At 48.8% G+C, this 12,879-nt stretch overlaps 2 protein-coding genes and 1 long non-coding RNA gene across 4 annotated transcripts in view; 1 reads left to right on the top strand and 2 right to left on the bottom strand.

Annotated features, from left to right (window-relative positions):
* VAMP1 (vesicle associated membrane protein 1) overlaps positions 1-12,879 on the bottom strand; it is an 84,386-nt gene that overhangs the window by 56,893 nt on the left and 14,614 nt on the right. The gene's annotated exons all lie outside the window — the stretch shown is intronic.
* Positions 8,412-12,758, top strand: CD27 (CD27 molecule). Of its 2 annotated transcripts, XM_017645890.3 has the most exons (6): positions 8,412-8,547; positions 8,709-8,840; positions 11,364-11,543; positions 11,744-11,833; positions 12,063-12,182; positions 12,429-12,758. In XM_017645890.3, the coding sequence occupies exons 1-6, from the start codon at positions 8,412-8,414 to the stop codon at positions 12,551-12,553; spliced, it is 783 nt and encodes a 260-aa protein (XP_017501379.2). In that variant the 3' UTR covers positions 12,554-12,758. The 2 variants fall into 2 exon arrangements, with proteins under 2 accessions (XP_017501379.2, XP_036864943.1); XM_037009048.2 differs by lacking the exon at positions 12,063-12,182.
* On the bottom strand, positions 11,923-12,813 carry LOC118970669 (uncharacterized). Its single transcript, XR_005058724.2, has 2 exons — positions 12,637-12,813; positions 11,923-12,178 (listed from the first exon to the last, which is right to left on the bottom strand). It is a non-coding gene; the product is annotated as an uncharacterized lncRNA (long non-coding RNA).

Raw genomic sequence — 12,879 nt, 5'->3', positions numbered from 1 at the left:
GTTCTGACACCTATAAAATGAGGACACAGACCCCCAGGATCAGAAACCAGCCAGCCAGCCCTACTAGTTTGGGATCCTAAGCTGGCTGGAGTAGTAAGACAGGAGTTCACCATGAGTAGTTCGGCCTAGAAGCCAGAAGGAAAGGCTGGAGGCCCAGAGAGGAAAGAACTCTACTTCTTCCGGATCCAAAAAAGACAGAAGAAAATTACTGGGTGCAGGCCTAGTGAGCCCATAGAATAGATGTGGTGGCACATGTGTAACAGCCAGTTCTCTGGAGTGGGGAACTTGCCTCTGTGGCATTTGCTGATTTACGTGGTTGTAGGTATTCCCACCATCGCCAACTTCAAGCTACCAATGTGCAACCAGATCCCTAGAGTCCTGACAATTTAACAGTCAGACTTTGCCTAGATGGTCTAGCTGGCTCCAGCACGCCACTGGAAAGAGAACGGGCCCCACAAAGGAGGGCTCAGATGACACCCGCATAGGCCAGGAGGGGAAATGAAGGCAAATTACTCATGGGAGTTACTCATGGGTTACAGCAGTGCATTAGACTTGGTGGACAATGGGAGAAATCACAGAGTTGCCTCCCCCCACAGAGATCCCTAGATTGGTTGTGAGTCTAGTCTTCACTCATGTGAGCTGGCAAGAGGAGTTGCTCAGGAACAAAGCAAATAGAAAATGCCAGGGCCCGGGAGCCCACTGTGAGGGGAACCATCCCCCAGCCCCTACAAAACCGCTTGGCTACACTACGAAGAACCTGTACGTGGGACTAATACATGGAGCAGATGTATTGCATGTGCACAGCTTGTTCAGTTTAGTAAGTTGTTCTGTCTCCTCATGCTCCTTTATAATTTAGTTCCCAGGTTAACCAGCTGTTCCTTCAGCCCCATTGCTTGGGACTCAAACATCAAGAAAAGGAGGAAAGGAATGAACATTTATTGAGTACCCAAACGAGGCAAGGCATTTCATTTATACTACTACACTTAATTCCCCGACATGCTGCATAGTGACACCACCCCCAAATAGATGCTGACTCAATTCAGAGAGCTTCTGGGACTTGCCCAAGGTGGTCCAGCTACTAACTGGCAGAGATGCTTTTGGACCACTAATCTATGTGATTCTGAAGCCACACTCTCTTCACCTACACGGGCTCCTCCTGCCTCTGTGGGTTTGGGACCCAGGACCCTCCTTGTTCCTCCATTGCCCTGGTGTCCATGAGAATTTCCCTTTACTAGTTTTGCCCTTCACTGGCTACATGACCAACAACCAGAAAAACCCAGTATTACCACTCAAACCCTACACACGTCAGTTTACAAAATATCTGATTTCAGAAATTAGCTTTACCTTAAACCAACATTAATTCTTTTTTTTTGGTATCATTAATCTACAATTACATGAGCAACATTATGTTTACTAGACCCCCCCATCATCAAGTCCCCCTCACATACCCCATTACAGTCACTGTCCATCAGCATAGTAAGATGCTATAGAATCACTACTTGTCTTCTCTGTGTTGTACAGCCCTCCCCATGTCCCCCCCCACTACATTATGTCTGCTAATAGTATTGCCCCTGTTTTTCCCCCTTATCCCTCCCTTCCCACCCATCCTCCCCAGTCCCTTTCCCTTTGGTAACTGTTAGTCCAGTTTTGAGTTCTGTGATTCTGCTGCTGTTTCGTTCTTTCAGTTTTTTAATTTGTTCTTATAGTCCACATATGAGTGAAATGATTTGATAGTTGTCTTTTTCCACCTGGCTTATTTTGCTGAGCATAATACCCTCTAGCTCCATCCATGTTATTGCAAATGGTAGATTTGTTTTCTTCTTATGGCTGAATAATATTCCATTGCGTATATGTAACACATCTTCTCTTTCCATTCATCTACTGATGGACACTTAGGTTGCTTCCATTTCTTGGCTATTGTAAATAGTGCTGCTATAAGCATAGGGGTGTATCTGTCTTTTTGAATCTGAGATCTTGTTTCCTTTGGGTAAATTCCTGGAAGTGGAATTCCTGAGTCAAATGGTATTTCTATTTTGAGTTTTTTGAGGAACCTCCATATTGCTTTCCACATGGTTGAACTAATTTACATTCCCACCAGCAGTGTAAGAGGGTTCCCCTTTCTCCATATCCTCACCAGCATTTGCTGTTCCTTGTCTTTTGGGTGCTGGCCATCCTAACTGGTGTGAGGTGATAACTCATTGTGGTTTTAATTTGCATTTCCCTGATAATTAGTGATGTGGAGCATCTTTTCATGTGTCTGCTGGCCATCTGAATTTCTTCTTTGGAGAACTGTCTGTTCAGATCCTGTGCCCATTTTTTAATTGGATTATCCAACATTAATTCTTTAAACCATATATTACAGAAAATTAGGAGAGTATCCTGAGAAAATGGGACTTCCAACTTTGCAATTACATTGCAAAGTAGCTAATAACATTCTTTTACATGGTGAGTTAAGCTGTTGACAATTCCAGGGAAATTTGAAGTTTCCTGGTGCCAGGGAAGGGAAATTTCAGGTGCCAGGGAAGCAGGCAGAGCTAGAAATTGCTCAATTTTCTGCATGAGCAGCTGAGGAGGGGCTCTGATCAACTAGGGGCTGAGGTTTTAATACCCACAAGGGCCCAGGGGAGGAGACCTTGCTCCCACCTGAACTGGGAATTGGGAAAGACGGCCTTCCACCTACAGCTTAAAGCATTTAAGGGAAATCTAGAAAAATCCACTCACCATCACAGAGTCTCAGTAAAAAAGCTTGTCTCTGACTGCCTTCTGGGTGGAGAAAAAGTTATATTGAAAATTTGTAACTGTAAGTTTGGGCTCACCCACGTTTAGGGTCCCAATTTATATTATCATGATTGGGAAACCTCCTTTGTCCCCAAGAAAATAACACAGAAAGTGGTCTCAGGCCAGTAATAATGCTAGAAGTTCTGATAAAATTAACTACCAAGCCACTTTGAAGGGACATGCCCTCCACCTAGGCCATCAAGTATTCCATCAGGAAAAGCCTTGCTGAAGATGGACTCACAAATCATAACTAGAAAACACAGCTGAAATCATTTGACCTAGAGCACTTTTTCATCTCAGTCATTAAAACCAAATAACTGAACTTAGACCCAGACCTACTAGTCACTATAAACAAAGAATTGAAGCAAGATTTTTCAGTAACGAAACACATTAAATCACATTGCTGCTATTAGACATATTATTAATATACTGTTATACTATATAAAATGTTAACTTTTATTCTTGTCAGAGTAAAAAGATCTTTTAAATAAAAATAACATCTTTAACTATCATTTTCCCCAACTTTACCTCATCCTTTTCATATTTTTATATGTAACAATGTAAATTTATCTCATCCTTTTTAATGTCTACATATACTTACATAGAATTTATACTTGAATATATAATCTATGAACACAATTTATTTCAAATATTGTGTATATTTGAGGATGCATACTCAAAATCATTTTCTCAATGAAATACAAAATCAAAAAAGTTTGGTTTACAAGTACACATTTTTTTCAAGCACATATGGAACATTTACAGTTACACTCTAGGCCACAGAGTAAATCTCAAACACAGGCCAGGGGATCTGTATGTACTAGTTTTCTATGGTTGCTATAACCAATGGTCACAAACTAAGTGGCTGTCAAGAACCCAAATTTACTGTCAGAGTTCCATGGGTCAGATTTGGCATGGGTTTCGCTAGGCTAAATGCAAGTGTTGGCAGGCTGCGTTTCTTCCTGGAAGTGCCGGGGGACAATCAGTTTCCCTGCTCATTCTAGCTTCTGGAGGCCTCCCCCAGTCCATGGCTCATGGACCTCTTCCTCCATCTTCAAAGTCAGCATCATGCTGAATTCTCGTGCTGCCGTCTCTCCAGTTCTCTCTCTGCATCTCTTCCACTCACAGGAGCGTCTCTCCAGTTCTCTCTCTGAATTTCTTCCACTCACAGGAGTGTCTCTCCGGTTCTCTCTCTGCATCTCTTCCACTCACAGGAGCCTTCTATTACAATGGATCTACCTCCATAATGCAGGGTAATCTCCTACGTCAAGGTCGGCAGATCAGCAACCTTGATTCTGTCTGCAACTTTAATTCCCCTTTGCCATGTAACAGAACCTGTTCAGTTCCTGGGATGGAGACAGCACTGGGGGGGGGGGCGATATTCTGCCTACCATATTACACGTACAGATGACATTCTCTGACCACAATAAAATAAAGCCAAAATTAATTTTTAAAAAAGGAAAAAAATGTAGACTTCATTTGTCTGGAAGTTTTAAAATGTACTTATGAATAAATATGTCAAAATAAATAATAATGGCAAAAAATAACAAACAATAATGAAAACACAATACAGCGAAACTTAAGAGATGTGGCTAAATAGCTCTTAGAGGGAAGTCTATAGCCTTAAATGCAGATATCAGAAAAGAAAAAGTTAAATCAATGAATCAAATAATCCAGAAGTCAGAAGAATAGCACAATAAACTCCAGGAAAATTAAAGGAAGGAAATAATTTTAAAATTAGATCAGAGTGTAAAATGGAACAGAAAGCAAAGAATAATACAGAAAACAATAAAATCAAAAGTGGTTCTTTGAAGCAATTAATAAGTTAGACATATTTCTGGCAAAGTGTATCAAGAAAAAATGAGGAAACTATAAATGAACAATATCAGGAGTGAAAAAGGGAAAAATAATTACCGATCTACTGGCGATTTAAACAATTCTGCCCATAAATCTGAAACAGATTAAACAGACAATCTCCCAGAAAACTATAACCTACCAAAACTGACACTAGAAGAAATGGAAAACCTGAATTAAATCAGTAGTGAAAATTTTTCAAAATACGCATGCACACATGTAAATTCTACCAATTTACAAATTCTGCCTTCAAGCAACAGATCATCCCTATTTCATATCATCTGTTTATAAGAAAAACAACCACTGATCAAGTAAGAGAAGTGATCAAAGGAAGACTAGGGTAGGGGTCGAGAAACCCAAAGCAAAGAAACAATTCTCAAGAAAGTGGAGAGCAGTCAGATCTCACTTACCTCCATTCAACTATGCTTCCTAGTTGAGGCCCCAACTCTCAAATCCCCCATTAGGGGACAGGCGCCCCGACTGTCCTCTCATGGTACTGCAGTAATGACCATTACTAATAACTCCATATTTGCCTTTGAGATTATCTGACCAATGTCTGACTCTCTCGCTGGTGTGTCAACTCCATGAGGGCAGAAACCACATGTTATTTCTCACCCTTGTGGCCTGTCCCTTAGCTGGTACCTGGCACAGGATGGACATGCAACAAAAACTTGTCAAATGCATGAGGCGTGGAGTTTAGGAGGTGAATGCGCCCTTGGGCCCCCTGAAGTTTCAACCTGATACTGTGGATAGAACTGTCATGGGCAAGGCTGAGGCTAGACCATCAAATAGTTCATGAGTGCCTGCATGCTAGGAGACACTAGGATTTGGGGCTGAGGTACTGAAATGTGGTCAGAGGTTGGAAGAAATGTCCACAGTTGGTCAGTCCCCCATGAGACCCAGACTGAGGAATCCCAGGAATGCAAATTATAGAACTGGGATGTGAGCACACAGACCCTCACTGACCAGGTCACCCCACTGTCCTGCCCAGTTGTCTCTCAAAAACTGGCTGGGAAGGGGGATCTAAGGCAGGAGGATATGGTGGGGTGGGGGGCATCAAAGAAAGTAGGAGTGGAGGAGGGCACGAAGAAGGCTGGAAAAACCAAGGGGTTTGGTTGATAAGGATCAGGAGCTGTGGTTTCTGACAGCAATGTAATATAACAGAACGTTCTTCTAGGTAAATGTCTTGAAAGACTTTAATTCCTCTGAGTACTCTGTGTATAGATTTATAAAAGGTCACAACTGATTTTTGGATTAGGGGCTAAAGAGAGAGGAGGTATGCTGCCTGACAGAAGATTTCTAAAAGGCAGCGTGCCGTGGAAAAAGGAGGCAGGAAGGGAGAGAGGAGTCGGCAGGATGGTCAGTGCCCTTCTGCTTTGCAGGGTAGCCACACTAACAAATCTCTGGGGTGGGAAAGACCAGGAAGAACAAGAATATCCAAAATGAGATTTTAAATTACATCTTTATGCTATATAAGCTTCAGTAGAAGTTTTGCCATGCATAACACTCTTCTGGTAGCAGTTGGTTTGGAGGAAAATTCAAGAAAGCCCTGTGTCCCAAACGTGGAGCCCGGGGCAGGGCAGAGGTAAGGAGACACCAGAGCAAAGAGGAAAGCAGAAGACTCCAGGTGGACAAGGAAGCAGAGCAAGAGGTGACCGTCACACCTGACACCTGGAATCCTACCAGCCCACAGCGCCACGCCCTCCCCACTCGGCCCAGGCTCTGCCCTGATGGGAAAGCAAGGGGCACCTGATCTAGATATTGAGGAGCAGGGTGACCCCAGCTGACACACAGGCTACAGTCACTGCTCCAGATTGAGGGGCTGGTCAGGCCCTCTCTGACGTAATGGAAGTCATCAAAAGAGAAGGGCTTCTGTGGGCCTGGCTCTAGAGATGGGAGAAAAGGGAGGGAGTTGTTTAGAAAAGACCATATCTCTTTGCCAGCCAGGTGTGGGGAGAGGCTGAACCCCAAAAGAGAAGGCGGTGGTAGAAGATCGGAGGGAGAGGTCAGCAGGTGGGCCTTGCAGGGCCTGTAGACAAGAGGAGGGGACTAGGGAGCCAGCTGAGGAGAGGCCAAGGCTCACAGAAGTCCATGCAAACAGCACAGAAGGCAGAAGAGGTGGTCATTCCATTTGCCCAGAAGAAAGGTCCGGAAGCCAGGCTTTCCTGCTCTGGCCAGGGGCACTCCATGAGAGCCAGGCAGCCCCCACTGCCTCGGGACCTGGCTGAGAGAATGTAGGCCTCGCATGGATGAGTAGCCCTGGGCCGGCCAGGCTGGCGGTCCCCTCAGCCCCCCTGCTCCCCTTTGGCAGGTCCCTCCCTGCAGGTCCCCAATCGTCACCATTCCTCTAGGGTCTCACCCATCCCACAGGCCCCACCGAGGCTTATGACTAACAGTGAAGACACTGCCCTTAACCCGAGAAGGGGAAGGACTGCCAGTGACAGCAGCATCCTTGGGCCCCAGCGTGAAAGGAAGGGCGGGCCTCAGCGGCTCTTCAGCTCACACCCCTGGGCAACTTCCCCCTCAGAGGACCCTCCCGAAGAGCAGAGGGGGTTGGGGACAGGCAGGAGGGTATGGAAACAATGAAGACAAAGGAAACCAGAGTGAGATAGAGAACAGATCTAACAGGTGAGATCACAGGAGTGTGACATTTTACCAGCAGTGTGGAAACAACTGCAAAGTCCCTGAATGAAAAATGGCCTGGAGAAATAAGCCACCCCATACCTCAGGCCTTGGAGAAAGAGGAGGGGAGGCTCCGAACCATGCATTCCCAGGGGTCAAAGAGGGAAAAATCCAGCTATTTCCAACATCCCCAAAGTAGTCTTCCCAGGAGAATCACAGAAATAGGGAAGATGAGCCCTGGAACCGGATCCGAAGTGCCCGAGGCTGGGGGAGGAGATGGCCCAGGTGCTCCAGACAGGAAGGGGAGGATGACAGGAGAGGAGGGAGGCTGGCCAGATGGCAGTGGTGATCCCGTATCCCAGGCTGGCAGAAAGACCAAACAGGGCCACATGTCATGTTTCGACAGGTTTCCATCTCTTGTTTGCAATTCTGAGCAATTCCATAGCACACCGCTGGCCATAAAACCAGGCACCAATGAATGCAAGGGCAGTCAGTCATTATTCGCCCCACTTGGTTGAAATAGTCAATCATTCTGAATGCAGAGATGTTGTGCGGGATTGTGAGGGCTACCTCAGTCCTGTGAGGGGGGCTCTGAGTTAGTTTCTCCCCCAAATCTGTGAAACCCTTAATTTGAAAACTTATCTGACCCCAAGCATGTGGACCTGTACTCAGTTCTGGGTCCCCTTCCTTCTCTCAAGTGCTTATTAGCTTGTGAGCTGTGACCAGAAGGGTAACAGGCGCACCTTTGTGTACAAGTGAGTGAACAGGAAGAGGGGCGACTGCACACCCAACATCTTATGTTCTTCACGAGCATAAGCACGAGAGAGAGACAGGCAGAAGCCAAGGAGAGGCTGGTATGTTAGCGCATCTTTGAAGAGCAGCAGGTCTTCTTCTCACACTTTGACCTTTAACACACTCCCCAGCACCCAGCACACGGAAAAGGGGGAGGAGGGTGCCGCTGTGAGAGAAAAACAGCCACAATAGAGCTTCAACTGCCATCAAAGGTTGGCTTGCCACCTGAAGCCAGGCAACTCAGAGCAGACCTGCAGCTACCACCCAGGAGGTGCAAGAGGCACCAGCACCCAGCTGGGAGCTACCCACCCCAGAGGCCAGCGCTGCACAGCCACGGCACAGAAAAAGCATCCTGGGCAGGAGCCATGGCCCGGCCACCTCCTTGCTGGCTGTGGGTGCTGGGGACCCTGGCGGGGCTCTCAGCTACCCCAACCTCCAAGAGCTGTCCAGAGAAGCACTACTGGGCTGGGGGACAACTGTGCTGTCAGATGTGTGAGCCAGGTAAGAGATGTGGGGAAGAGGGGGCTGTTTGGGGTGAAGGGAAAGCAGAGAGCAAGGCTGAGCTTGAGCAAGAAGAGGAATCCAGCCCCCCACGGGCACCACCTTGAAGGGGGCAGAGAAGCGGCCTCCCGCGGGCCTTGACCCTGGCCCTCTACTGACAGGAACATTCCTCGTGAAGGACTGTGACCAGCATGGAAAGGCCACCCACTGTAACCCATGTGTCTCCGGGACCTCCTTCGCACCAGACCACCACCACCGGCGCCACTGCGAGAGCTGTCGGCACTGCAACTCCGGTGAGCCAGGCGGGGAGGCATTTGGGGGAGCGAGGCTTGGGCAGGGCTGGGACTGGAGAAGCAGAGAGGAGGGGAGTTGGGACTTCAGGGCTACACCAAGTGGAGCCAAAGCTGGCAAGGAAGTGGGGCGCCCTGAGTAGGCACACAATGACAGGCAGAGAGGTCTAGTGTTGCAGGGAAGAAGTAAGCAGAATTTGGGGGACTGCAGAAAATGGGTCTATGGCTGGAGCAAGGCAGTAAAGAGGGAGAACAGCCTCTAGGACCCCAGATTTCAGCAGAGCAGCCCCCCACTGATGAGCTGGCTATGTCTGAGGTGCACATTCGTTTGGAACTTGGAATACATCTTTCTAAGGAAATAACACTACCAGCCAGTGGGTAAAAGCCAGTTTAGGGAAATGAATATATATATATATATGTGGCCTGTGTTTTTCTTATTTACTTTGTAATTTCTGCTTTTTTAAAATTAAGAAGTGTATTATCTGCAGCTGTTAGGAATTCTTTGGTTGTTTCTCCATTTTAGCTAGAAGTTCAGAAACTATGTACCAGTATAGATACGAGTATCAGGCTTTAAAGTGGCCCCTTTGAACAAATGGTCTCCAGCAAGACACTCTAGAGGACCACTTCACTGAACCACTACACTACTGACCTGTAAAATGCAGTCAGTCTCACTAGGCCTCTTAGGACTGTATTCTTTAAAATAAATAAAAGGTCCTGCCATTGCAAATCAGCCCAATGGCAACATCTTGAATGCGAGAGAAGTACTCTCAGTCCACTGAACTTAAAAATGCAATTGTTAATGGATGCTTTCCTCTTTGAGGTAGAAACCCCAGCAGGGCTGGGATTTTCTTAGTCCAAGCCTTCCCACACCTTGCAACTCCACCCCCAGGCCTTTTCCCAAATGCCAGGCAGTCTGTGCTCCCTGTGCCGTGTTCCAGAGCCGAACCATGTGCCTTCCCCATGGGATCCACAGATGCCCAAAATACTCAGGCAACAGCTGGCTGCAGGACTCTGGAGGAGTGTGGCCACGTGTGAGGGGGTCAGAGGAGACTGAATGAGTTTAGCCCTCTCTGACCTCAATATTCCCGTCTGTAGGATGGTGAAGTGTCTGAAACTACAGGCCACACGTGGGGAATGGAACACCCAGGTCTCTGGGTGCTCATCACTGAGAACGTCACTGCCTCCATTCCTTACCAATCCCAGCCCCTCCTTAACCTTTACCTTCCCTTTGGGCAGACACCCCCGGACCACCCCCTCCTCAGCCTCCTTCACCTTTGCCCACCTCTTGCCCTCTCTGCCAGCACTGTTCCCTCTTGGGGATCCTGGCCAGGCTGGCTCACGTTTCTTGGTGAGCCACAAGGAAACAAGCTTCTAGTAACAACTTTGAGTTGGAATTCAGGAAGAAGAAGCCCTAGGGGCATAGGATGGCAAGGAGGATCTTGTGTCCCTCTCCCTTTCCAGACGGAAGGAAACTGTTCGCATTGATTGTTGTCTGTGGCTCCCTACCTTGGATCCTGCACCTTCTCCCACCTGCCAGGGCTCCTCTCACTGGGGCCCTAGTGAGTTGCTCTAAGGCACCACCAGGCTCCCGCTCAATCCTGGCCCACATCTCGGTGCTGCTGCCTTCCCCAGAATCACCTTCCTCTTCTCAACCCCAACCACCTGAGGGTCCAACTCAGCCCAGGGACCTTCACACCCACCTCCCCCAGTATAACTAATCAGCAGCCATCCAGCACCTGACCTCTATACTTGAATAAAATGTATACTTTAAAGGCAAAGTAGGTCAGTAATCAAGCAATTCTAGTAGAGTGGAAAAACCTACCAGAAACCACTGCAACACGATTTCTGATTGCTAAAAACTGGAAACTATCCAAATGCCTGTTAACATCAGAAGGGATGGACCAGTCATGGCCCATTCATACGGTGGAATACTACACAGCATGAGCACAGACTGTGGTCGCAGGCAGCAATACAGAGGACTCTCACAGAGACTGAGCAAAAGCAGCTGGACAGATGAGCACACACGAGTCTATACATGTGGTGCAAAACGACTGGCACCAGTAAAAGTCAACCTAGTCGCTATTCTTGGGGGTGTTAGATGACACTGCTGGTCATCTTGTTTCTTGATCTGGTGCTGCTTACTCCTATGAACTCAATTGGTACCAGTTCTCATGCATTATATTTATGGCATGTGCACCTCTAAGTATGCTATGCTTCAGTTACAAGTTATAAAGGTATCAGTAAGACAGAAAATCTCGTAAGCTGTTTCTACTTTTCAGTGTTCCTATTTCTGAATCATGAGTTTTCCAAAAGGTCCAAGTTTTTTCTGTAATGACAACAGCAATAATGGCAAAGGCAGTGGGTGACAGTGACAGGGTCAAGTTTCCGGTGGGGGTGGGGAGGACACAGAGGGCAGCATGTCCCTGGAGGTGGGTCTGAGGTGGGGCCTGGCGGGGAGGACTAAGCAAGTGGGCCTTCCAGGCCTCTGAGGCCTGAGGGTCCTGTGTGGCCCTCCTCTGTCCCCAGGTCTTCTCATTCGAAACTGCACCCTCACTGCCAATGCCGAGTGTGCTTGCTCCGAGGACTGGCAGTGCAGGGACAAGGAGTGCACGGAATGTGACCCTCCTCCCAACGCCGCGCTGAGCCAGCATCCATCTCCAACCCTGGGCTCTCCCCCACAACCCAGCCACTTACCTTATGCCAAAAGTAAGTTCCAGGCAACCCTCTGTCCTGCCACAGCAGTAAGGGTCACACCCCAACCAGCACCCTACACGTGGTACCCATCCCACATGAGCTGCCTGGCCAGCCTGTCTGCCTTCCCATCTCACCCAGCACCTCTTAGGCCTCCAGCCCAGCCTTAGTTGCTGCGGGATCCCTGCTGATGCTCACTCTGTGTGTTTTGCCAGAGGTAATAGAGGCCAGGACAACCCAGCACTTTCAGACTCTGGCTGACTTCAGGCAGCTGCCTGCCCCAGCTCTCTCCACCTCATGGCCACGTGAGTTTTGTCCCCACTTCCCAACTGCAGAGAGAATGCCCAGAAAGGTCCTGGGACTAGGGGTGAGAAAAGGGAGCAGCAGCAGAGTGTGGGAATTAGGAGGGGACTTGTTCACCGGCTGGGTGGAGTCGGGGAGAGGAGAGAGGCAGGACAACAGGAGGCCTGGAATACGGGGAGTCAAGCACTAGGCCCTTCCCCAAACCCGCGGTGTGGCCCCTGCCCGTCACAGCCAAAAGGTCCCTGTGCAGCCCAGACTGCATCCGCATCTTTGTGGTCCTCGCGGGAATGTTTCTTGCTTTCACCATTGTCGGAGTGGTGTTCCTCCATCAGCAAAGAAGATACGGACTAAGTAAGAGACAAAGATACAGGGCTCCAGTCCTGCCCGCGCACCCTGCCCCACCATCGCAGCCCTGCTACCCATGCCTGGAACCTTCTGGAAGCTCCCTAGCTCCACCTTTACCACCCGGTGCCCCCCTTCTTCCTCCGCTCTCAGCGCCGCCCCTGACAGCCCTGCCCCCAGCCTTCCCCCCTTGCTCATCTCTCCTCCTTCACCCCGCCCCCCAGTGCTCGCCAACTCATCTGATTCCTTCTGCAGATGAAGAAGAGAGCCTAGTGGCGCCCGCAGAGCCTTGTTCGTACAGCCACCCCAGGGAGGAAGAGGGCAGCGCCATCCCCATTCAGGAGGCTTACCGAAAACCAGACCCTGCTTCCTACCCCTGAGCCAGCGCTCCCCGGAGGGGGTCGTCACTGCAGTAAAGTCCCAGCCTCCACCCCACCCCACCGGGCACCCCCAGTTTCAGTACCGTCCTCTCAGGACCTGTGTGCAGACTTGAGAAAGTGCCTTTTCAATACTGATGGTGACGAGGACACATGGGAACGAAGTGGGCGTGGGAAGCCGAAGCCTGGGAGTGTCCCGCACAGCCTGCCTCACCCGCGAGGGGCGGAGCTGAGGCGGAAAGCACCCTTCCGCCCACCCTAGGAGAGCCCCGCGCGCTGTACCCTGACCTGCAGACACGGTGAAATAAAGCGACAGGCTGCGGCTCTCC

The sequence above is a fragment of the Manis javanica genome, chromosome 15 (genome assembly GCF_040802235.1).
Source record: "Manis javanica isolate MJ-LG chromosome 15, MJ_LKY, whole genome shotgun sequence".
Classification (NCBI taxonomy): domain Eukaryota; kingdom Metazoa; phylum Chordata; class Mammalia; order Pholidota; family Manidae; genus Manis; species Manis javanica.
This window is presented reverse-complemented; position numbering and strand designations above follow the sequence as displayed.

Bases quoted from the DNA above. Each gene is read 5' to 3' on its own strand.
- CD27 (XM_017645890.3), top strand. From the start codon at position 8,412: ATGGCCCGGCCACCTCCTTGCTGGCTGTGGGTGCTGGGGACCCTGGCG. The intron at 11,834-12,062 runs GTGAGTTTTGTC...TGCCCGTCACAG, and splicing joins TCTCTCCACCTCATGGCCAC to CCAAAAGGTCCCTGTGCAGC. The intron at 12,183-12,428 runs GTAAGAGACAAA...TTCCTTCTGCAG, and splicing joins GCAAAGAAGATACGGACTAA to ATGAAGAAGAGAGCCTAGTG.